Genomic DNA, 24,686 nt, shown 5'->3' with positions numbered 1-24,686 from the left:
CATAAATATACAACAGTGGTACCATAAATACAAGGTTGTACTACCATAATTGCAAGGCAGGACTTTCAATGGACCATGGTCGGGTCAATCACGAGGCTTTCACCAAGCTTACAATTCACCAACCTTCAAATTAATATTAGAGGGCTGTCTTCGAATATAACTTTTCGAAACCATTTTACTAACCAACCAACAATTTTTTTTCTTCAATGCATAGCCGAACACTACAAATGCAAATTCAAAGCATATCAAGACAGAAGATCAACAAAAGCTAAGTCGGTACTGAAATTTCAACTTATGCCTGGACAAGCATTGAAACCGTCCTAAGCTAGCAGAATAGGACCATACTTTCAGTGGACCATAGCTTATGTACGAGGACTTTCAGTGGACCATACTTACCATTCATCAACCCTCATGGCAATGGCTTCAATGAGTATGGCGGGATGGCAGAATAGGGGAAGTGGCAACACACAGAACTGTAGTGCTGGCGTCGTGCGCGAAGAGGCCCCACCATCGAGGGAGCATAAGGCATGACCAGGCTATACAGGCTCTTGATGACGAACACGTAGTGGGAGCTAATATCAACATCTTCCTTTGATTCAAGGATTTAAGGATATACATCGAACTATCCCAACAACAAAACATATGTTCTGCTATATTTTGCTGCAATGCTTACTTTATTCCTTCCAATCAACATTACAATTATGAAGAATGTTGAGCTCCAGGGAGTGCTAACCCACAAACATTTCCTCATGGCATGTTGACTGTCAAAAGGTCAGTCAACAAGGCAGTGGGCTGAATGATCATGGCATTTTGACCTAAACCCACCCACAAAAAATTGCTTCAGTGGTCGAATGCTACAAAATGCGAATAATATGCTAATGGAAAAGAGAGCTTCATTTTGGAAATTCCTACTGTCCCTTCCAACAGCACATGTCAACCAACTAGAGAAAGAAATACAGTAGTAACATTCTTCAGGATCCAACCAGTGGACCAAGATTCAGACTTGTGCAGTAGCATGACCACCGTATGAATCTAGCCTGAAGTAACTAGTCTTATGTGGTTCAACTAATTACGCAGAGCACGCACACGGATGAGTCTGAAGTCTGAACTCTTCCAGTGGGATATGAGGCGGGAGGAAGGGAGAAGCGAACCTACGGAGGAGAAAGCGGTCGGCCAGGCGCTTGAGCTTGCCGGCGAGGAGGGCCGGGGCGGAGGCAGCCGGTCGGGGTCGGGGCCGGTGCCGGCCAGTCGGTGGCACGACGCCGGCCTGCAGACCGAACGTCGCTCGCTGGTACACGACGCCCGCCTGCGGCGGCGAGGCTGGGAGGCAACGGCGGAGGGGTGGGAGAAGGAGACCTCCCATTCCTCGCCATGTGGGGCACGGCCCATATAGGATATGTTTTTACCTTTTTTAGGGGAGGAAATGTTTTTACTCTTTTTTTAGGGGTATCACTTTTATTGCTCAAAATCCACATGTTATGAGATACAAAATGGATCATGGGGTTGAACCAACCACACGTGTCGCTCCTGATCGAGTGGATGCGAGAACTTGGCTAACCTACCAGCATCACTATTAGCAACTCGGCCTTCAAAGGAAAAAGTACAACTAAACATTTGAGACCTCATATTAACCTTTCTAATGATGTTCCCATAAGCTCCCAAACTTCCCTTCTCTATATCCTTAACAATCTGTTTCGAATCTGAGGCTATAACAAAATTTTGAATCATGAGATCCTCTGCTAGAGATAACACCTCTCGACACGTAATAGCTTCCAATGTTGCTTCATCATTTATGCCATAAATTACCAGTGAGGAGCTACCCATGTAGTTTCTTTTATCGTCTCGGCATACAGCCGTTGCCGAGCCACTCACCTGATTTCTTTTCATGGCCGCGTCCACATGTATTTTGCATAAAGCCTGGTGGGGGTGCCTTTGGTCTTGCCATGTTTTTACTCTATTTTACAGTTTAGTCGGGCTGACCTTATGAGCTTTCATCACATTGCTTCATGAGTTTCAATTCATAGCCCAAAGTGTCGGCCTGTCCCGCACCGCCCCATTAGGATTTTTTCTCAATTAATTATTTTATCAGACTTAAAGAAAATTGTGAAATGTGTAATATATAAAAATAGTATAACTAATAAAAAAGAAAAATATTTTCTAAATGGATAAAAATGATACCCAAAAGAATTATTCCAAAATAGAAACCATATGTAGCAAACTGAAAAGTGTTCACATGTTCATTGCATATTTTAGATAATGTGCATCTCGTATTTAGAAAAGGGGGGAAGGAGAACATCTGAAACCGTCGCTCAATTGAATTGTAAGATTTCTGCATTTCAATGGAATGAAACGCAAAGGTCTGTTGCGTTTTCTTGGGAAAAAAAGATTTCTGATATATTCTCTCCTTTATGTTGAAGCTGCTCCCTTTCTCATGTCTAGAATTGGCCAGTTTTTATTATATTCTTCAGCATTTAAGAATTTAAGGACTATTATTCTCTTTTTCTTTGGTGTGTGAACTTGGAGATTAGCATTAAACTTGCTCCAGGATCTCAAGCTAATGCGGAATCAGGTGTCTAAGATGATGGATAAGCGCCGCTGTCAGTTTTATCTTTAGTTCAGTCTTATGCAATTGACCAGTTCATGAGCTAACGGCCTAATGGAAAAAGAAGTTGAACTTACCCTTATTCTTGTAACATATTTTCTTTTCCTTGTTTTCTCTTGGTTGCGCCAAATTCTTCAATTAATTCAATAAAAGCTTGGTGCAGGTTGGCTTTCCCTGCCGTAGTTCCGGTCAAACAAAAAAAGATTGCAAACTTTGCTGCAAAGTTTTCTTGCTCGATGTATATATGCAGTTATGCCATACTTTTGCTACAATGCTTTGCAAGGAAACTTTTCAGCGGTCAGTCCTTGCATACCATACATAATCATCCAAATCACAACTCCAAAATTTGTTGGAACAAGAATCAGTAACACGGACGGACTATGAATTATTATTACATTGAAGTTGCAGCATCAGATGATTGATTCTCTTAGGGCTGCGGGTAGTCTTGGCATTACAGAACCATCGAGAACCCGGACCACTTCACTCATCGTCGGGAGATCAAACTCATCGTTTTCCGCTTCACTCAGAGGACATGAACCACTTCACTCATCGTTGGCAGATCAAACTCATTGTTTTCCACTTCAGCCATAGTCCATGGCCATGCTATCACAGAAAACATTATAGTTGCAACAAGGCAGACATACTTTTGCACAGTTTCAAAGACTTCTTTAAGTTAAGTTTGAACATTTTGGCATTTCCCAGAAATGTTTGACGTGCTCCCTTTTTGCTTATTGCCAAATCATCCAAGCAGCTTACAAGTGACACATCAATAGAAAATTTATAGCACAGACATATTTTGCTACACTTGCTTACCATAATAAAAAACGTAAATAGCAGATGATTTGGCAACCACAAGTTTGCCTCCTTCCTTTATTCCTTCCGCTTCACATTACAACTTTACAAAAAATGTTGAAACGAAGCGAACTACTCTACGAATTATTATTATTATTATTATTATTATTATTATTATTATTATTATTATTATTATTATTATTATTATTATTATTACACTAAACTTGCAGCATCAGTGTTCTGTCAGAGCTGCAAGTAGCCTTAGCATGGGGGGCATATCAATCTTCTGTAGACCCTCGAGAACCCGGACCACTTCACCCATAGTCGGCCGATCAAACTCATTATCTTGGATGCAGCAACAAGCAACTTTACAAACTCTTTCAGCCTCTTCCAAATTGAAGTCATCATGTAATTCTGGATCCACCAAACTCTTCACATCTCCACCGTGAAGCTTGCTGATGGCTTGTACAGGGAAATACTCGACATTGTGGTAACTGCTGCTGCTAGTGTAGTATGATGTTTCAAGTGAGGAATTCCTACTTCCTGATATGATTTCCAGCAGTACCATGCCGAAGCTGTAAACGTCGATCTTCGGTGTGATTGCAACTCCACTAAGCCACTCCGGGGCAAGATAACCCGCAGTGCCCCTGATCGTAGTCAAAACTCGGCTAAAATCCCTTCCCACAAACGCCGCCAACCCAAAGTCTGCAACTTTGGGAGCAAATGATGCGTCCAATAGTATGTTTCCTGGCTTAATGTCACAATGTATGATGCATTTGTGACAACTCTGATGTAAGTAGGACAATCCTAGGGCTATTTGATATCTAGTGTTCCAATTTAGGACAGCGGTGGCATCATTTCTCTTCTTAAATAGATGACCATCAAGAGACCCATTTAACATGTGTTCATACACTAGTAACCTGTGATCACCTTCACAGCAGAAACCAATCAGTTTTACTAGGTTGATATGTTGGATCAGTCCAACTGAGCTCACCTCAGCCCTGAACTGCTTCTCTCCTTGATGGGCACCATCAAGCCTTTTGACGGCTATAGTAGTCTTTGGGTCACTTAACACTCCTTGTATACTGAACCAAAACCCCCTCCTCCCAGCTTTTCCGAGAAGTTTTTAGTAGCATGAACTAAATCAGTGTATTTAAAGGCTATAATTCCAGCAGCACCATCTTGATTGCCATAGTATATCGGCAGGAAACCACATGACTCAGGGACGCATTGGGGTCAATTGACACCAATGAAATTAGTAAAGCCTTCACTAATATAGTACTAATCACTATTTATTTAAAGAAGATGACCCCACTGTCATAGACATGACCCCATCAAACTTTTTTTCTAGCTTCGTCCATGACTTGAATTTGATCCTCCAAATCAGTAACAACAACATGAAAATGAGTAACCCAATACCAGCAATGCTCGCGGCAGTAACAATTCCAACATTTGGTTTTCTTTTGGTTTCTCTCAAACTTGGCAAGAAATCTTTGGCAGCAAGACGGAGATAAAGAGTATCTTTAGAAGTGTAAACGACGCCATCATCCAGACTCACACTAAGCAATTCCCCATGCCAGACAGAGCATCTGCTAGCGTTATAGGAATAAGCAGTGCATGAGCAGGTTCTAAGACAAGTTTCTTCGCATTGGCTCTGAGTGGCAGCAACTATGCTTTGTGGCCGGTTGTGTCTAGTCCAAGGCTGTATGAGCCAAGACCCAGATCAATGAGGCTCTTCTTTGAGATGATATGGCGATTCAAGCCGGTAACCTTGTTCCAGCCAAGCTTGGCACCAGGAAGTACAACATCTGCTGGGTAGTCGAAGCTCTGCCACAGCGGTAGGTCAGATGATGGGCCATCTCGGTCCGGGCCGGTCCGGTCCCTGACCGAGCCAGCGTTTGGACCTGCCGCCGGCGGTCCGGACCGGACCGGACCGACGAACCTAGCGGTCTTGTTTCTAGGGACCGGACCAGCGGTGGCAAAGCCCGGGCCGAACCGAGCGGACCGGCCAACAACCACCGGCGACGACGTCCATGGGTGCAGCGGCGAGGTAGGCGACGTGCAAGGGACTGCAGCGAGGTGGGCGACATGCTGTGGAAGTGCGCTGGGCAGCACGGCTGTTGTTTGATTGATTTTTGATGTAGCCATGAACCAGCACACGATGTATTTCTTAGCAGTTTTTCTGTTGCATGCAAGTAATGTTGCGCGTGCATGAGCCCATGATTTTCGCTGTGTGGGCCTTGCCCTGATTAGCGGATCAAATCTAATGTGGAGAACGTCGTCAAATGACGCCATGTTTTTTGGATCAATCCCATTTTCTTCCGTACTTTCTATTTTCTGTTCGGCTCAATAAAAGGAACGGCTGCGTGGGATCGATGACACGTGATTAGAGGAAACCGTCGCTAAATTTAGAGCCTTCCAAAACAATACTGTACTTGCCTAATCTGTTGGACGTGAAAGTCACGGCAAACCATTACTCCCACGATCCAAAAATCAGGGCCGAACATTTCTCCCATGATCCAAAAATCACGGCAGAGCGTTCTCCCACGATCCGATTGGTGGCCTACGTGCGTGCTTGCTCTGCTGAAGTGCCTGCCATGGCACTTGTCTTTGTCTGCACGGCGAAAAGCGCTGCCATGGCAAGAAATACCGCTGCCATGGCATGAACTGGTGCAATAGTTGTGGTCGATACCATGGTCGAGAACTCGAGAGTGGCTGCAGTGCACACACGACAGCGACGGCGAGCGGCGGCAAGATGCTAAGACGAAACGGGGAGGTGAGAATGGAAGGGAAGGGCAAGCTTGGAGACACGGTGGTTCACCCGAGGGCTGCCGTGGCCGCGACGACGACGAACGGCGGCGGCTGTCGCTGTATTTTCTCGGTCCGCTCGGTCGGCCCGGTTAAAGACCGGAACGGACCGACATTTTTTCGGGCCCAATTTGGCAGACCGGACCGTCCAATTTCTATAGCGATCCAGGACCTAGCGGTCCAAGACCGAACGGGCCACGAGCGGGCCGAAAAGCCCCCTTGGTACGTCCAGCCTGACACGGAAGGAACAAGGAACAACAGAGGAGAACCAAAAACGAACTACGACAAGCAGCCAACGCCAAGAGCTTAGCACCCATGACCACTAGGCAGACCGAGAAGAGCAGGGACTAGTATTGTTGGATCAGTCGAAAGGAGATTGAACACCAAGAAGACGTAGAGGAAGAACTGCCTGCTGCCCTGCGATCACTCTGCACCTTGAAGAACTAGGAGCATCGCAGCTGCCATCAAAGGGCTTCTCACTGCCTAGCCATGACGCGATAGAGAGAATCGCAGACCATGCCGAAGAGAAATGATCTGCCGAGATGGCCATCCACCTCCTCTGAGCCACACCATGGCCACTATCACAAATAGAGAGAACCAGAACACTATGCGAGGCAACCCAACCTCAGGCATCGTTGAAGGGCACCAAACTCTGAGACCTCACCGTCACCACGAGGCCCGGGAGATAGGTCAACCCTCAGCACCAGAATGACCAAGGAATCGTCGCCGCCATAGATCACTTCCACCGCCACCACCCTACACTCCAACAACCCAACAAGCACTTCAACCCAGACATCAAGCGACCAACAACGGTTCGTGGCCCCAAAACAACGCCCCCAAGGGGGAGAAATGACATCAAGATGCCGCCGTCGTCCGATCCAGATATGGATCTGAGGCTTTCACCTGAGACACACGAATGAGCTGGCAATAGTAGCTTCTCAATGATGCCTTCGTGAAGGGAAACGATGCCCGAAGGCGGCGCCATCATCGTTGCCGACAAGGTCAACACAAGGCTTTCGCTTGAAGCAGGGGCGGAGCCAGAAAATTTGGCCATTGGGTTCACTCCATGACTCCTCTAATTCGTCATGGACACGGAAAGCTAAGATGTGATGCAACAAGTATCTCACTGAATCAATGAAAGCATTAAGCCAGATTCAATTTTGCTTTTTTGTAAAATTTGTTTGCTTATCAAGAGCAACCTGAATTTATAGATCTTGATCATCAAAGCATTATCATTACCCTCATGAGTATCTAGTCTGCCTTTCTTGTTCCAACCGTTAATTTCAAATGCATCACTCCCAGGTTGTCCATGATTGTAATCTCTAAAAAGGTAGCGGCACAAACAGAAGGCCTTATGCACTTTGTCACCACAACGACTATATTTATCAAATCAATCTGGATTCAATCTCCGTTGAGTTAATATCTCCAGTCTCCCTCTGTGGGTAATCAAAATTAGAAGGGGACCTACCCCTCGTTAAATATATGCACCTACTCTTATCTTGCTTCTTTGGATTTCCTGTGTACTCTGAATTTTCTTCTGCTCAGCCGGATTATAAGGCAATTCATCTAAGTTAATTTATGTATGAATAGTAGGTTTCCGGAGACTAACTGTTGTGATTTTTTTTTTGCGGGGCAACTGTTGTGATATTTGATGCAGTTAGCCTACGTCTAATGCGTGACCTTAATGTGCCTGTGTAATTATGTCAATCTGGTGGCCGAGTTGTCTTGGACAAATACTGCTCCATAGCCTAGATCAATCAAAGTTCATGGAGAAAAACAAATAAAAAAGCTAGGGCAAAAAGGTCACTACCGTACTGGGCTTTTAGGCTAGATTGAACATACACACGAGAGGGGAGATGCGGCAATACAATCTAATTACCTCAAATTTTGGGCTTCAGTTATTGCCGATGTCGATCTGCAGCCGCTGCTTGCCGCGGGCGGCGGCGGCCAAGGCGTCGAACAAAACGAACAAGCGAGATAGGAATCGGAGAAGGGAACAGACCAACGATGAAAAAAAATCTTCGACGAGGCGTGCCGCGTGCGGCTGAGTGCGTTTTCTCGCGGAACGTTTACGTGACGCCCGCACTCCCGGGCTAGGCATGGGAATGGATTTGTGGGCTTTTGCCTTTTGGGCCCTTTGTTTCACGTGAGGTGTGTTGGGGTCAGGCAAGATATTTTACTGGGTTCAGATCAGTCAAACACATTCTTTTACTGGGTTCAGATCATACATGAAATCATAGATCGCTCTCGTTCTTTTACTGCTTGTAACATTGTTCACGAGTATAGGAGCTCGAATTTCGAGGCTCACAATCTCGCTAGGCATGCACTTTCTTTAGGGTTTGGTCGCCATGTTTGGTTAGGCCAACCCGGAGACTTGAATTTTATTCCGGTAAATTTTGGGACAATTTGAATAAAGCCCGGTGAGAATGTCTCAAAAAAAAGATCAGTCAAACACGTATATACATGCACGTACGAGGCAAAATCCATTGGGTACAGTTGAACCCAATAGTTATACGCTGGCTCCGCCACTGGCTTGAAGCATCCGATCACAGACATCACCGTCGAAGAAGGTTGCCAAGTCCAGCACCTCAAGACCTCCCCACCCTTCTGTCAGTCCATGGCGAGCGTCCCCGCTAGGACAGGCACAAGGCTCCGATGATATAGACACTCACCTCAAGCACCTGCACAGCCGGAGTCAGGTCGGTGTAAGCTGCTGCCCGCACCCAAGCCCTCACCGCTGGCCACACCCCATGACCGCCACCTCCAGCCATGGGAACTGTTAGAGTTGTGTCGAATATTGTGTACAAGGTAGGTTACAGTTGGACTTGTAGTTGTATTGTGTTTAGATAGGATATGGAGTCGTGTCCAGTAGGACACTTGTATCTCATATATAGCGGGGGTAGACACACGATGTAACCTATGCCAACATAATAGCACAGGCGCGCAAGAGGAGCCGGCGGCGTGTGCCGGCGCCTGGGTGGCCGGTGTGCGGTATTGTGACGGTGTCACGGGGAGGAGCGCCCGTAGTCAAGCCCCGAGGATGTAGCCATATCGGTGAACCTCATTAACAAATCTCGGTGTCGTGCTCGTGTGATTGCTTGGTCCTCAGATGATCGACGGTATGCCTCGGATTTATTCTAACAAGTGGTATCATGAGCTAGATTGTTCGGAGGCTGCAGATCATTGATCGAGAGGAGGAAGGAGCGGAGTGAAAGAATTCATCAAATCGGTGGTCATGCAACGACCGGAAAAATCGATGTGCGGCGAGATGCTCCGTTCGTTTAGCAGTCGGAGGAACCGTTCGTGCGGAAGCTGTTCGCGTGGGATTGGATCGGCTGATGGTCTCTTGGATTTGTTCGATCTGGCGATCTCAGCGGCAGCACATTAGAGGCGGCTCTCGGCGAATCGTGCGGCAGTAGGAGTCGGTGGGAGTTCGGTCAGGAGGTCAAGACGGCTCATGGGCATCAGCTTAGGACATGGCAGCCTGGCCCAAGTGGGGACTGGTGGTGCGTGCTTGGTGGGCTAGGCCCTTGTGCAGCCGTGGGACTGGGTGACCGAGGCGGAGGCTGGTGTGCACGCACAGGAAGTTGGACCGGTGCAGGGGCTGTTGTACGCACGTTGTTGCGGTGGACTGGAGATTTGTTTGAAAACAAAGGCACGATGTTCAGGTTTTCGCATGATACGAGTGTGGGTGTGTCATGGGCAGATGGTGATATTTGCTGCTAAGGGTACGCAGACATGCACTAGCAAATAGTGACAAGGAAAAATAATGTGCAAAGAATTTTTCGGGTCAGGTTTGCATGGAAGTTTTTCTGTCAAGATTGCTTGGATGGCTCGGAGATTATGTGAAGTGGAGGATATTGTGTTGTACTAGATCATGCATACACAGGGCGTCCAAGACATGCACGGATTACAGGGCAGTCATGATGCAGGGTGGAGCATGGTTGTAGCCGGACAAGTTCGGCTGGGTCGGACTAGACAGTCTAACGGATCGACGCGAGTCGGTTGGTACAGAAGACGGTGGTGGGATCGGCGACGACGGCGTAGGAGCGCGATGCTGATGGTGACCGACTTCTGGGGCGTGGAAACACATGGCACGGGCCCAGAGGGCTTGTGTGGCTTCAACAAGACTATGGCGCGGGGTTGATTCAAGGTGATGTGCACATGTGAGCTTGAAGTCGATGAGGCGCAGGGGTGGACTGATCATCTACCATGGAGTCATGTTGAAGGTGGAGCTGGATTGAGGGGCTACGATGTAAGGATCCGGGGAATCGAAGCCTATTCAGTAAGGGGGGAAAAGCGAGTGACATGCAGTTCAGACTGGAGCCCAGTGGTCTGATGGAAGCGTGAAACTCGTCATCGGTCGGTGATGATCGGTGGTACTCTGCAGTGGGGTTGAGTGGTGTGGGTTCGTGACCCTTGAGACTCGACCGGGACAGCGGAGGCTCGACGCGGTAATAGCGGCGAGGCGTGCGGTATGCACGGGACATGGAGACGGGCCAGGGCTCTGGTGGTCATACATGTGGTGAGACAACTACGAATTTGACTCGGGATGACTATAAGCAATGGTGAAATTCCTTCAAGTTTCAGACAGGCGGTCAAGAAAGGAGCGGTGATGTTGAGTTCAGGTAACTCTTACATGTGACATCCAATATGTGAGTTGTCCCTTTTCACGCAGGTCAGTGATCAGTGTGTGATGGCATTGGACTGATACTCTGGAAGTTGGAAGCACAAACTGGAGTAACAAGGAACTTAATTTTGCTCAAGTGTTGACTGTGGTCAAGAAAAGAAGGGACTACAAGTTGCAGGTGGAGTCACATGGAGTCTTTGAAGTAGCAGTGGTACTCATGGAATAAGCTCAAGTCCAATGTACATGGAAGTTTGACGCATTGACGAATTCAAGGTGGTGAAGAATATTCGCCAAGGTGGAGTTTGTTAGAGTTGTGTCGAATATTGTATACAAGGTAGGTTACAGTTGGACTTATAGTTGTATTGTGTTTAGATAGGATATGGAGTCGTGTCCTAGTAGGACACTTGTATCCTAGGTCTCTCATATATAGCGGGGGTAGACACACGATATAACCTATGTCAACATAATAGCACAGGCGCGCAAGGGGAAGCCGGCGGCGTGTGCCGGCGCCTGGGTGGCCGGTGTGCGGTATTGTGACGGTGTCACGGGGAGGAGCGCCCGTAGTCAAGCCCCGAGGATGTAGCCATATCGGTGAACCTCGTTAACAAATCTCGGTGTCGTGCTCGTGTGATTGCTTGGTCCTGAGATGATCGACGGTATGCCTCGGATTTATTCTAACTCCACCTCTAGCCCTCAAAGAAAGTCAGATCTAAGTTCCACGCCAACGTCAGCTGAACAGGAACCCATCCCCGCTGACCAGCACCCCAGCCACCTCCACGAGCCACACAACGACCGCCTCCTTCCCGCCCCCATCCTCCCAGCCACGGCTGGCGAGCCACCTCAGATTCGAGTGAGTTGGACCTCGCAGACCAGGCCGAGGTCACCGGAGCAGCCAGCCGCTCCCTCCACATCCAGATCTGACCGCCAAGCCACCGTACCTAGCCCTGCCGCGGCAACCGCCGCCGCCGCCCATCCGCACGAGACCCAGCTCGCCCTGCCACCTCGCCAGCCGAAGACGTCTTCTCTCTCGCCACCGACGAACAGGCCACGTGCATGGGGTAGTCCTTACGAGTGGAGACGAACAGGGCCTGCGCAGGATAACGCCGTTGTTAAGAGGCAATGAGATTATGAGCCCGGCATGCGACCCTATAGGGCCATGACCGGAGAGATGAGGAAAACGCCATCTCGCGCTCCATTTTACTGGTACCCTTATGGTGGCCTAATGAACAGGGCCGAGGTGGATTAGATCGGTTTACACCGAACGATTTCGTTCCTCGGAATTGCAGACTGGTTTGGCAATCAAAGTGGCCGGATGACTTGGGATTCAGATCGCTCTCGTAGCAGATCGTTTCCATTCAGATTTCGGCTTGATGCTTGTATCTGGCAGAAGAAGCAAACAGTTTATATTCTTGGCTTGATGCTTGTGCCCAAAGAACAATTAACTAGAAAATAGTTGTTGTTCTAAGGGAGATGAAATTTTGCATGCATGTGCATGATGTTTGAGATAGAAAATGCAGGCAGGCAGATTGGCAGTTTTTCTACATGATAGTTTCAACAATAGAAGCTCAGTCCGAGATTTCTTCCGGACAGCAAGCATGTAGTTTGCAGCTGCAATTTTTATGAGAGATAGAAGACATGCCGGGGGAGGACTTGTAAATGCTTTTAGCCTGTTTGGTGCACGGGAGAGCCCTCTGAAAATTCGAGATCAAGATCAATTAGCCTGATGTTTAGAGCCGGCAGGGCCACACATCAAAATTTGTCACAGACAAACCGTTGTGGGCTAGACCCTGACATGTTTGCCCGTTGTGAGTTAGACCCTGACATGTTTAGCAGATGGCAATGCAATAAATTAGTAGTAGACGGTGCAGCCTATGCGAAGGTGAAGTTGATACACATGGGTCTAGGTACAGTACATTTGGGCGCCCACCTACAGATTAGTACAAGTAATAGAGGAGGATGGAGCCAGCAGCCCACATGCAGAGTCGGTCGCAAGGCCACCGGACCGCTAGGGCACAATCGGCACCTAGTGGGCATGCACACATGTAAGGCTGGCCACGTACATAGCAGGCCGCCTTCTCACCCATGCATGTTGTGTGCCTTGGACCCTTGGTCCTTGTGTAGATGTATAGCATACACGTGTTGTTCATCACCGGCAGCCGTGTCCATGCAAATATATAGCAACGATTCGGCAGTGATGTACTTGTATACATCCAAAATAAAACAAGCATATACATGAATCTTTTATGGAGGCATGGCAGAGTCTCTCCCGAATGGCATGCAAAAAGATCAGTTCATTTGAGAAAACAAAGGTCCTCCAAATAATGCAACGAAGTATATCGGGCTAATCAATTTAGCCCGCATAGAACATTATACATTTACATCTGAATGTATTTTATGAACAACGTGGCTCGTCGACATCATGACATGCCATGTGGTAGTGATATTTCATTCACGGACCTCATGGCTAGGTACTCGTTGCAAAGTCTCATGACACGGTCCTTTTCTTCCGTTACCAACAAGGCCGGAACCGCTCATTAGTCTAGACCAACGAGGCTAGACATTTTCTCCGTGACCGACGAGGTGGGGAGACCGTTACTTTCCGTGGCCAGCGTGGCGAGAAGGATTCATAAAGTACTGACCGACAAGGTTGGACACACCATCTCCTTGACCGACGAGGCTAGGAGACATTATCCCTTTCCGTGGCTGATGAGGCTGGGACCCCTTTTGTCATGTCCGATGAGTCTGGATGCACTATCTCCTTGACCGACGAGGCTTGGAGACATTACCCCTTTCCGTGACCAACAAGGTCGGAACCCTTTTGTCCTGGCCGACGAGGCCGGACTCACTTTGTCCGCGACCAATGAGGCCGAACACAATTTTGAGGCTTCGCTATGAACCCAGTGCCGACGAGGCTGGATGCTTCATACCAGGCCGACGAGGCCTTGGAACATTCATATCTGCCACTTTTACTTCTCAACATATCATGAGAATATTTTAGGTTTCAAGACGACGACCATCAGCGCAGCTTAATCGGAGGTGTTCCATGGATTGCCCCGCGGATGTAATTAACCGGATCGTCGAGGCTCCAGGAACCAGAACCCCACAATCATTGGATATTAGTCAGATGTACTTGTCCATGGCGCAATATTTGTAATTTGTGAGAAACCACACTTTGTAATTCTTAAGAGAATTAATAAAGTAGTATTTCCCTATTTGTAATTGTCTTTTGTATATTTGTATACGAATGTATACTGGCACGCCCGCATTTTTATTGCCGTTACGCATTAGGAAGTAACCCTGCCTAGGGGACGTTTCTTTTTCGCGAAACACAATCCGCATCGTTGCTACTATCATCTTTCAACTCAGTTTTCTCTAGGAACATATCAAAATAAGGGAGCTATATAGCGAGCTATTGATCTACAATATATATTTGCAAATACTATTAGTACTAAGTTCATGATAAATTAAGTTTAATTAATCAAATTACTTATGAACTCTTATTTAGATAGACATCCCTCAAGTCATCTAAATGATACGTCATCCAAATCAACTAAACCATGTTCAATCATCACGTGAGATGGAGTAGTCTTCGATGGTGAACATCTCTATATTGATCATGTCTACTATATGATTCACGTTCGACCTTTCGGTCTCCAGTGTTCCGAGGCCATGTCTGTACATGGCAGGCTCGTCAAAATTAACCCGAGTATTTTGCATGTGCAAAACTATCTTACATCCGTTGTATGTGAACGTAGAGTCTATCACACCCGATCATCACGTGGTGCCTCAACATGACGAACTTTTGCAACGGTGCATACTCAGGGAGGACACTTATAACTTAAAATGTTAGTTAAGGGAACATCTTATAATGCTACCGCCATACTAAGCAAAATAAGATGCATAAAAGATAAACATCACATGCAATTAAAATATGTGACATGATATGGCCATTATTATCTTGTGTTTTTTATCTCCATCTCCAAAGCATCGTCATGATCTCCATCGTCACCGGCTCGACACCTTGATCTCCATCGTAGTGTCGTGATCGTCTCGGCAACTATTACTTCTACAACTATCAGTAACGCATAGTGATAAAGTATAGCAATTACATGGCGTTTGCATTTCATACAATAAATAGACAACCATAAGGCTCCTGCTGGTTGCCGATAACTTTTACAAAATATGATCATCTCATACAATAACGTATATCATATCATGTCTTGACCATATCACATCACAACATGCCCTACAAAAACAAGTTAGACGTCTTCTACTTTGTTGCTGTAAGTTTTACGTGGCTGCTACGGGCTTCTAATAAGAACTGTTCTTACCTATGCATCAAAACCACAACCGTGATTTATCAAGTATGTTGTTTTAACCTTCAACAAGGACCGGCCCCAGTCAAATTTGAGTCAACTAAAGTAGGAGAAACAGACACCCGCCAGTCACCTTTATGCAAAACTAGTTGCATGTCTGTCGGTGGAACCAGCCTCATGAACGTGGTCATGTAAGGTTGGTCTGGGGCGCTTTATCCAACAATACCGTCGAATCTAAATAAGACATTGGTGGTAAGCAGTATGACAATCACCGCCCACAACTCTTTGTGTTCTACTCGTGCATATCATCTACACATAGACTTGGCTCGGATGCCACTGTTGGGAAACGTAGCATGCAATTTCAAAAAAATTCCTACACTCACGCAAGATCTATCTAGGAGATGCATAGCAACGAGAGGGGGAGAGTGTTTCTACGTACCCTCGTAGACCGAAAGCGAAAGCGTTTAACAATGCGGTTGATGTAGTCGAACGTCTTCTAGCTCCGACCGATCAAGCACCGAACGTACAACACCTCTGAGTTTTGCACACGTTCAGAGCAATGACATCCCTCACCTTCTTGATCCAGCAAGGTGTCGAGGAAGTAGATGAGTTCCATCAATACGAAGGCGTGGTAACGGTGATGGTAAAGTGATCCGCGCGGGGCTTTGCCTAAGCACCACGAGAATATGAACGGGGGTGTAAACTATGGAGGGGGCACCGCACATGGCTAACAATTGATATTGTGTGCTTGTGAGGCATCCCTCCCCACATATATATAGGTGGGGGAGGAGAGGCAGCCAGGGGTGCCCTAGGGTTGGACGCCGCCCCCTAGGAGCCTTGCCTTGCCCTACGCCCCCCTTTGCATGTATGCATGAAGGGGAATGAAAGAGGGGGGTGAGGGAAGGAAGTGAGAATCCTAATCCACACTTTCCTTGACGTTCCCCCCTTTCCTTCTCCTCCTCCTCATATAGCCTTATAGGGCGCACCAGCCCCTTGTGGGCTGTTGTGTTCCTTCACAAGGCCCATATGGCACATAGGATTGCGGGGGGTACCCGAAACACCTTACACTGACCCGATATCTCCCGGCCTCTACATCTGGAGGATGCATGTAGCCATATTATTAATTATTCACAAAGACCATACAAGATGATACATCAATAAGCCTGAAGCCACCATCTTGTCAATGTTGTTGCTACTTGTATCCCCTTGATGAAGGCGAGCTGAATGTCCGGGCCTAATACCAAACAGCAATCGCACCAAAGCCTAACATGTAAAGCCAGGTGTCCCATCCAAGCCACTACCAGGATTGGGTCCCATACCGGTCTGGCACACTCCTAGAGAGCACCGCACACTGCAGGGTATATTGCTAGGGCAACCTACGCTGTAACAGAAATATGGAGAATCATTTGAGGGATTTAAAATGGTTGAGATAGTAAAATATGCACATGTGACAATATTGATTCGGTTTTTATGACAGAATTTAGCATTATAGGCATCCCCTACTTGGTGTAAGTTGTGGTGTCAATGAAAAGGGCAGGGAACACGAGCATGTGAGAGAAATAGGGGAGTGCAGAGAGCAGGGACTGGATGCTCTGTCATGAAGTGTTTTCATAGTAGCCAGATAGAGGGACGACGATACATACAATTGTTTGCATAATAGAATAGAAATATGGCGCATGAGTCATCACTTCAAGTGAGAAGAACTTGGTTCATGGGATTTGTAGTGGACAAAAGCCAAAACAATTTGTTTTTATAACAGCTAATTCGACAACACAAATGCTACACCCTGATCATTATGTGCATATGATACTATTCTAGCTATTTTCCTTTGTACGGGTGATTTTAATCCTGGCATAGGAGGGTTCGTACGAGTGGAACTGTCAACTCTCATGCAATGCTTAAAAAAGAAAAATGAGAGAAATTTGGGATGATTTTTTATGTATAACATTTTCTAAATTGTATGGTAAAATTGTTTAATTTGTCAGAACTTTTAGGAGGGACAGGCTCACGAATGTTGAAAGACATTCAAAGTTAGAGATGATGGAAATGCCTATGGAAATTTGGCGAACTAGGAGAAAACATATGTGAATTTGGGCTGGGTGGCAATGTAGATATGAAGCCAACATTTGTGAGGGATGATGGAACTCAATAATTTGATAGACTTGAAGGGAACACTAGGTGGATTTGGAGTGGGGTGACGACATAACGAAGTAATTGTTAGAAGGGAGAGAGAGATTTGGTGGAATAGTTCGTTGTATTGCTTGACCATCGTGGGCATATATATAGGAGTACAATGATCAACTCGGAGTACAAGACAAGCCAAAACAAATCCTAGTCTATCTCGTCTTCCCTAATAATCAATATACTCAACATCCCCCGCAGTCACAACGGGAGCGACGCGGATGGTGAGACTGGAGAAGAATCCGAAGGCAAGCCGACGGACACCCCCCACAGTCGTAACGGTCGACGCATTGCGAAAGGCGTGCCTGGAGTGGAAACCGATGAGGTTGCTTAAGCAAGGCAGTAGCCCTTTGTGTCGTTTGTCGTGGTAGCCGAGAGCGTAGGCGGTGGAGCCGTGGTTGAGGTAGCCGTGCCAAAAATACCGTGGTCGATGTCGAGTCGAGGTAGCCGTTGTCGAGGAAATCGCTGTGGAGCCGCGGGCGCAAGGGAGCGCCGAGTTAGCATGGGCGCAGTGGTGTCGAAGTAGTGGTGCACTGGGAAGAAGATGTTTGTTGACAACGCGTCGCGGCGGGTTTGCCAATTCCGGAGACACATCATGGACGAAGGCACACACCGGTGTTGCCAGCACCGGGCATGCGTAGACGGATGAAGGCGAAGTTGACGAAGCTCTGCACAAGGCTTGCCAAGCCTAGTGACACGTCGTGGACGAAGGCACACGGCGGTGTTGCTAGCACCGAACATGCATAGACTGGGACCTGCACAAGCTGTACGCCATGTCGAAGAAGTCAGAGAGGCCAGCAGAGAAGGACTCGACGATGGTTACGGGCCAATCGGCGCGGGGCCAATGTCGCCTGCGGTTGTCGGAGTAGATGAAGTGGTCGGGGTAGATGACGGCGACGCTGGCGACGGGCTGGTGCTGGACGAAGACGATGGGGGTGGACGGGCGGCTGCGGCGGCTACGGGGGTAGCGGTGGTGGCGGCCGAAGAAGAGCGGCGGCGGCGGCCTGACGGCGGCGGCCTGACGGCGGCGGCAGCGGCTAGGTTAGGAGCGCGGCGGCGATGCTCAGAGTAGGCGAAGAACCCGGACAACGTGACGAAGACCGGCGCGGACAGTGGCGTTCCCGCGCAAAGGGAGACGGCGCAGCGCATACCACAGGAGGTCAACGCGCGGTGACGGCGGAGTGGACCGCGGGTCGCGGCGCTACGGCCCGAAGGGGCGACGCAGCGGTGGCGAGGAGGTCGGCGCAACGGCAGGAAGACCTCGAGGCAGCGACGGGGACCGCGGGCCGTGCCGCTACGGCCCGAAGGGGCAGTGCAGCGGCGGAGCACGTGTGTCGGTGCAACCACGGGGACGGCCTCGGGACGGCGGCGTGGACCGTGTGCGACGCTCGCTACGGCCCGACGGGGCAACGCAGTGGCGGCGCGAGGGTCGGAGCTGCCATGGGGACGACCTGGAGCGGACGGCCTCGGGGCGGCGGCCACGGCACTACGGCCCAAAGGGACGACACAGCGGTGACGGGTCGGTGCAGCCGGGAGAAGAACCACGGGGCGGCGGCGCTGCGGCCCGATGGCGCGACGCAGCGGCAACCCGTTGCTTGATCGGTGGAGGGGCGTGCTGAACTCGGGGACGATCTTCACGGGCCCTGCGGAGGCGTGCGTAACCGACGGGTCAGGTCGGTCGTGCGGCGTAGATGAGGTAGATCGCGGCAGCGAGCGGGTGATCAAGCCGATTGCACGCGAGGTCGGGGACGCCGCTCGGTGGAGGCGGGGTGGCCGCGGAGTCCGAGATGAGGCCGACGACGATGGACGGTGTGGAATGTCGTGCGGACGAGCTTGTCAACACCGGCACCCAGGTTGCCAAAGTGGCGCCGGCGCCCGAGCGGCGAGGCCTGAGCGACCAACGGAGCAGCGACGTCCGAGTTGAGGCAGCCGACGAGCCTGACGCAGCCGTCCCGACGCAGCCGAGGACGAGGCCGGCGAGGTAGACCGCCAGATCGCCGTGCAGACACGGCAGGAGCGGGTGACATGGATCGATGGGTGGGCCGGCGCGCGAGCAACGGCTATGATTGGCCATCGCATGGCGCGAGGCCGCCGGGTCGGGGTGATGCAGATTTCCCGGTCGGAGTAGGGCGGTGACGGCCGGCGCAGGGCGACGGACGGACTGACGCGTGGACAGCGGCTGGCCCTGACGGTTCGCCGGGTCGGAGGAGAGGCCGGCTAGTCCCGCCGGGATTGAAGTAGAGACGCACAGGGGTCGACAGTGGCGACGGGCGACGCAAAACGATTAAGATTAGATCGAAAACCAAAAGGAAAAACGCCGAGTATCAGAGCCAAAAGGTCTTGAGTTCAAGACCCGGCTGGCACAATTAAATTGCAGCCCAGTTTTGGTCCACGTTTCGACCCGCGGTAGCCACACGTGAGGAAGAGTGTTGACGTATAATGTGTTGCCTAGTCTATTTCATCATATCGATATTTTGGATGCATTGGCTAAAGCATGCACTTTTACAGTAATAACACAACGACTGAACAACTGTATTTGAAGGGCGACGGACGGACTGACGCGTGGACAGCGGCTGGCCCTGACGGTTCGCCGGGTCGGAGGAGAGGCCGGCTAGTCCCGCCGGGATTGAAGTAGAGACGCACAGGGGTCGACAGTGGCGACGGGCGACGCAAAACGATTAAGATTAGATCGAAAACCAAAAGGAAAAACGCCGAGTATCAGAGCCAAAAGGTCTTGAGTTCAAGACCCGGCTGGCACAATTAAATTGCAGCCCAGTTTTGGTCCACGTTTCGACCCGCGGTAGCCACACGTGAGGAAGAGTGTTGACGTATAATGTGTTGCCTAGTCTATTTCATCATATCGATATTTTGGATGCATTGGCTAAAGCATGCACTTTTACAGTAATAACACAACGACTGAACAACTGTATTTGAAGGGTTCGTGATAGATTCATTTGTCGGTCCGTGACAGCGCACGTGCATTCTACTAGTTATGGTAAATTCAAAGACATTATTCAAATTCGTAAACCATCAAGCGATGACCACAAATAATAAAGCGAACCGAGGAAAACGAAAATGCATGCATATGGAATGGGTGGCGCCAATTATTCGCGGCCGCGCCGAGGCATGGACATTGCTACAGTTACATTTATGTCTATGAATTGCGCTTTGTGTATGTTCAGTGTCAGTTAATTGTCTACGCTAGCGATCAATCATCTGATGCACAGCATGCATGCATGTACAAGGTCGCAGCATGATAATTCCTCCGTTCTTAAATATTTATTTTTTTAGAGAATTTAAATGGACTACCGTATACAGATGTATATGAACATATTTTGAAATGTAGATTCACTCATTTTGTTTCGTATATAATCACTTATTAAAAAATTTAGAAAGATAAATATTTAAAAACGGAGGGAGTAGGTTTTTGCGTGTAATGAGGTTTCTGTCGTATCGACGACGCGTCGGTCAGGCCCAATAGCTTTCTTGCATATCTTCCGTGTCTATAAATGCAGTGCCCCACTGTCCCTTCGGGGACATCTGATAAAATTAGAACCATCAAAGAAGACTAGCATGACCCCTACACAAAGATGACAAAGGGTGGTTGATCGATCAATCTCTGGTCCATTCCAAATATTTATGAGACAAGCGTACTTTTTGTTAACCATCTTACTTTTTGTTGAAATATTGCTTATACAAATTTAAACCGTACAACCTTACCTATGTTCCCCCCTTCCTTAAGGGAGAGGTGATCGATATCCATCGTCTGATCTCATGGAATAGTATAGTAGTGAATGCATTACTCTGTGGAAGAAAGAACCATAGCATTGTCATAGGAGCATATCGCCCTTGGCCGAGAGGCGCCTGTAGAAGTTGAAGGGAGCGGACGGCTGCTTGCTCCTAAGCCGAGGGTGCCGGAGAAGGTATAGGCCGGCGAGGACGGCCACCACACGAAATGGCGTCACGTAGAGTACGATGGCTATGATGAAGCAGAGCGTGATGAACATAGCGGTGGCCCTAGGATCGCGCCAGCTGAGCAGGGACTGGGCCCGCTCCCCCTGCATGGCCAGGTCTCCGACCACTGTCTGCACCCTGCCGGCGACACTCCTGAGACGGTCGTACCTCATACGCACCACATCGCCCGGCTTGGACGTCGGGAACGTGTCGAACTCCTCGTCCAGCTCGTCCGGCTGCGCCTGCTCCGCGTGCGACAGCGTCGTGTCCATGTGCGGTGGGTTGCGCGGCCGCCGTCGGTAGTTCCACACCCCGATCAGGAATATGTACAGGAACACCGTCGACAAGATCAGCTCCGGGTAGCACACGAGGATGAGGAACAAGACGTGGACGAGGCTGGTGGTCAGCGGGTTCTTCCACTTGCAGATGCCGTCGAACCACTTGCCGGCGGCCAAGGCGCCGGAGAAGAGCGAGATGATGCGGTTGAAGTTGGCCTTGCTCCGGCGCAGGCTGAACATGTGCGAGTCGGCGTCCAGTATGTACTCCACCACCTCCCGCCGCAGCGGCGGCTCCGCTTTGCCCAATCGCGTCGCCACCATCTGCATCGCTAGGAACCGGAGGGAGTTGAGCTGCAGCACGGAGATGGGGCTCGTGTAGTGCATCTTGGGCAACAGCGGTCGCCCGTACTGTGCCAGCATGTTGGCCCATGCCGTGCAAGTGAACCGGACGGCCAAGTGGAGCTCCCCCGTTTTCTTAAGCCCACCCGGGGTCAGTGCCATGAGCGGGTAGTAGTGCGTGTACACCCGGTCTGACTCCAACGCCGAGAGGCGGACGCGCACCTTGCCGATCCTCTCGTCCTTGTCGTCGCCATGGCCGTCGAGATTTTTGTTGTTGAAGACGGCGACGGTGATGACGGTGCCGAGGTCAAACACCTCCCAGATGTACTGCTCATTCCAGGCGTGTGCCGCGGTACCGAGCAGCGTGCGTGTGCGCACCCACTTGGTGCCATACTTGGCGACGCAGTAGGGGTTCTTGTTGCTGCCGAGGCTGCGTGCGCTGAGGATGCCCACCTCGAGCATGCCGATGGCGCTCTTCCGCAGCTTCTTCGCCGCCGGCTGCAGGTCGCTGGTGTAGTGCGTAGACTCGTCCACCACATGGTACGCCGTCTCTAGGCTCATCTTGAGGTGGATCTTGCTGGCGAACGTCTTGGAATGCTCACGGTGCTTGGTCCCCGTCGTGACATCCGCTGCCGCCTCGTCTACCGTCATCCCACGCGACAGGTTGAACCATTTTGACGCCACCGACTTGGCCAGGTCGTTGCGCGGCGCGTTTGCCGCCACGGGGATGATGATGCGGCCGATGGGCTCGTCTCTCCCGGCGGCAACCTTCTCCTCCACCGTCACCACCAGCGGGTCCTCGAACGGCTCGCAGGCCACGAATATGAACTCGTCGTTCCACACCGGGTTCGCCGGCGGCTGCCCCGGCCGCGTCCGGCGGATCTGGCCGCCCATCTGGATCTTGGCGATGGTGGGCTTGACCGGCGGGTCCTTTGAATTCTCCGCGCCGATGAGGTCCTTCGCTCCGATGACACATACCTTGAGGTAGATGAGCTTGGGGGAGTAGTACACCTTGGAGCGCGTGTTAGTGAGCCCCGCGGTCGACAGCGGGTGTGCGCCCGAGTGGTATGCTTCTGGGAATGCTTCGTCGGCCTGGGTGCCGATCCAGACGGCGAGCATGATCTCGCCGAGGCTGTGGCCATGGTGGAACCTCTCCCCATGGGCATCAGAGAGGTTGTACCACTGCGGGGCCAGCGGGCTGTCGGGCGGGATGCACTCGGGGATGTCGGACACGTCCAGGACTATGCGGCCGACGAAGTCGTCGTGGATCGTGTCCTTGTCCTTGACGATGACCTCCAGCTGGTTGGACTGAAGGTTGGCAAAGGAGAAGGCGAACGTCTGGCGCCACACGGGGTTGTGGTTCTTCACCAGGTGCTTGGTCACGCCTTTGAAGTTGCCCAGCTTCACCTCCACGTAAGGGTCCAGCGCGCCGGTGACGTCCATGGTGGGCAGGTCGCGCGCCTTCACCACGCTCACGTACAGGTACTTCATCGGCTCCACCATGTCATACGTGGACGCCATCTTCGTTGCCGCCATCGCCGCGCCGCGCGGGCCGAGCTTCGCGGGAAGGGGCGGCTTCGTTTCCACGAGATTGTACGCTGATCCAGGGGCCACCTGCGCCGGGGGCTTCGCCATGGCCACCGTCTGCGGTGGAGGTCGAGTGCTGGCTGCCTAGGCGGTGTAGGATGGCCGGGGTTTAGTAGGACGGCCGGCCGGACATGCTTCTATGGCTCGCTAGGTAGCTAAGTATGTGTGCACTGTTTGGGGCGCGTGTATCCTGATATATATAGAATTTAGAAGGTCCTTTTAGGAGGCCTTCAATGACCATAGATCGAATCTATCATATCTTTACAGTGCGACGACTAGCTATACCTACTTGTTTTTTTCTTAGGATCAATATCAGCAACACAGTTCATCCAACGATATAAACAAAATTCCAGCTATAGAACTATGACACAATCAATAAACAAAATGTTGTTATACACATTATCTTATATTTGTATAGTTGTTTAACTGACTAGCTATTAATCCCAAAAAACAGATCAGACGATAGTATCCCATCCGTACTAGCACCAACTAACCCTAGATCTGGATCTACCCGATCGGGCGATGAGGGCATCGTTTTGAAGCAAGTGCTGGTTGGACGGGAAAAGCGGAAGAGGGGTGTCTCATCCACCGCAAAGGCCGACGGCCGATCCTGGTGGCATGATGCTGCGGAGGATCGGCGACGGGCGCGTGTAGATGGATCCGTGCAAGATGGTGAAGTTGTCTGGCGTCGTGGTGGCTTCGACGACAGGCCAGGCAAGGTTGATGGGTCAGTTTCAGCTCTGGAGATGCACCGATCGAAGATGCCGGCGGCAGCCTCTAAGAGTGTGTCACTCCGGTATGGGACCTAGTCCCGGTGTGTGGCTGGGCTCAGAGGCGGTTTTAGGCCCCAGGCAGCCATGGCCTTGGCCTTGGCCTGGGGCGTGGTGGATTTGTTCTTTGTTAACTGTAGCATACTGTAGCAAAAATCTCACTATAGCTTACTGTAGTTGCACTGCTTGCCTGGGACGTAGGCTGAACCTAGCTCCGCTACTGGCTGGGCTGGGGCATCCGACTTTAGATGTTAGTGTTTGGTGCGATGTCCGTTTGGTATTAGACCCGGATATTTGGGACACCTTTATCAATAAGATAGGAGTAGCAACAAGTGTTGCCTGGATAGTGGTTTTAGGCTGACTGATGTATTACTTTGTATAACCTCTGTGAATAATTAATAAAATAGCCGCAGAGGCCGAGGGTCTATT

General features: G+C 49.9%; 1 protein-coding gene and 2 pseudogenes across 1 annotated transcript; 1 reads left to right on the top strand and 2 right to left on the bottom strand.

Annotated features, from left to right (window-relative positions):
* Positions 1–3,626: 3,626 nt before the first annotated feature.
* Positions 3,627–5,542, bottom strand: LOC123082408 (G-type lectin S-receptor-like serine/threonine-protein kinase At2g19130; annotated as a pseudogene).
* Positions 5,543–20,833: 15,291 nt separating this feature from the next.
* On the bottom strand, positions 20,834–23,635 carry LOC123066179 (FT-interacting protein 7-like). Its single transcript, XM_044489344.1, has one exon. It carries the CDS (start codon positions 23,533–23,535, stop codon positions 21,160–21,162), a length of 2,376 nt encoding a protein of 791 aa, XP_044345279.1. The 5' UTR covers positions 23,536–23,635; the 3' UTR covers positions 20,834–21,159.
* Positions 20,854–20,968, top strand: LOC123072196 (uncharacterized; annotated as a pseudogene).
* Positions 23,636–24,686: the final 1,051 nt, after the last annotated feature.

The sequence above is a fragment of the Triticum aestivum genome, chromosome 1A, assembly GCF_018294505.1.
Source record: "Triticum aestivum cultivar Chinese Spring chromosome 1A, IWGSC CS RefSeq v2.1, whole genome shotgun sequence".
In the NCBI taxonomy this organism is placed as follows: Eukaryota; Viridiplantae; Streptophyta; class Magnoliopsida; order Poales; family Poaceae; genus Triticum; species Triticum aestivum.
Note: the sequence above shows the minus strand (reverse complement) of the source record. Positions and strands in the feature narration are given on the sequence as shown.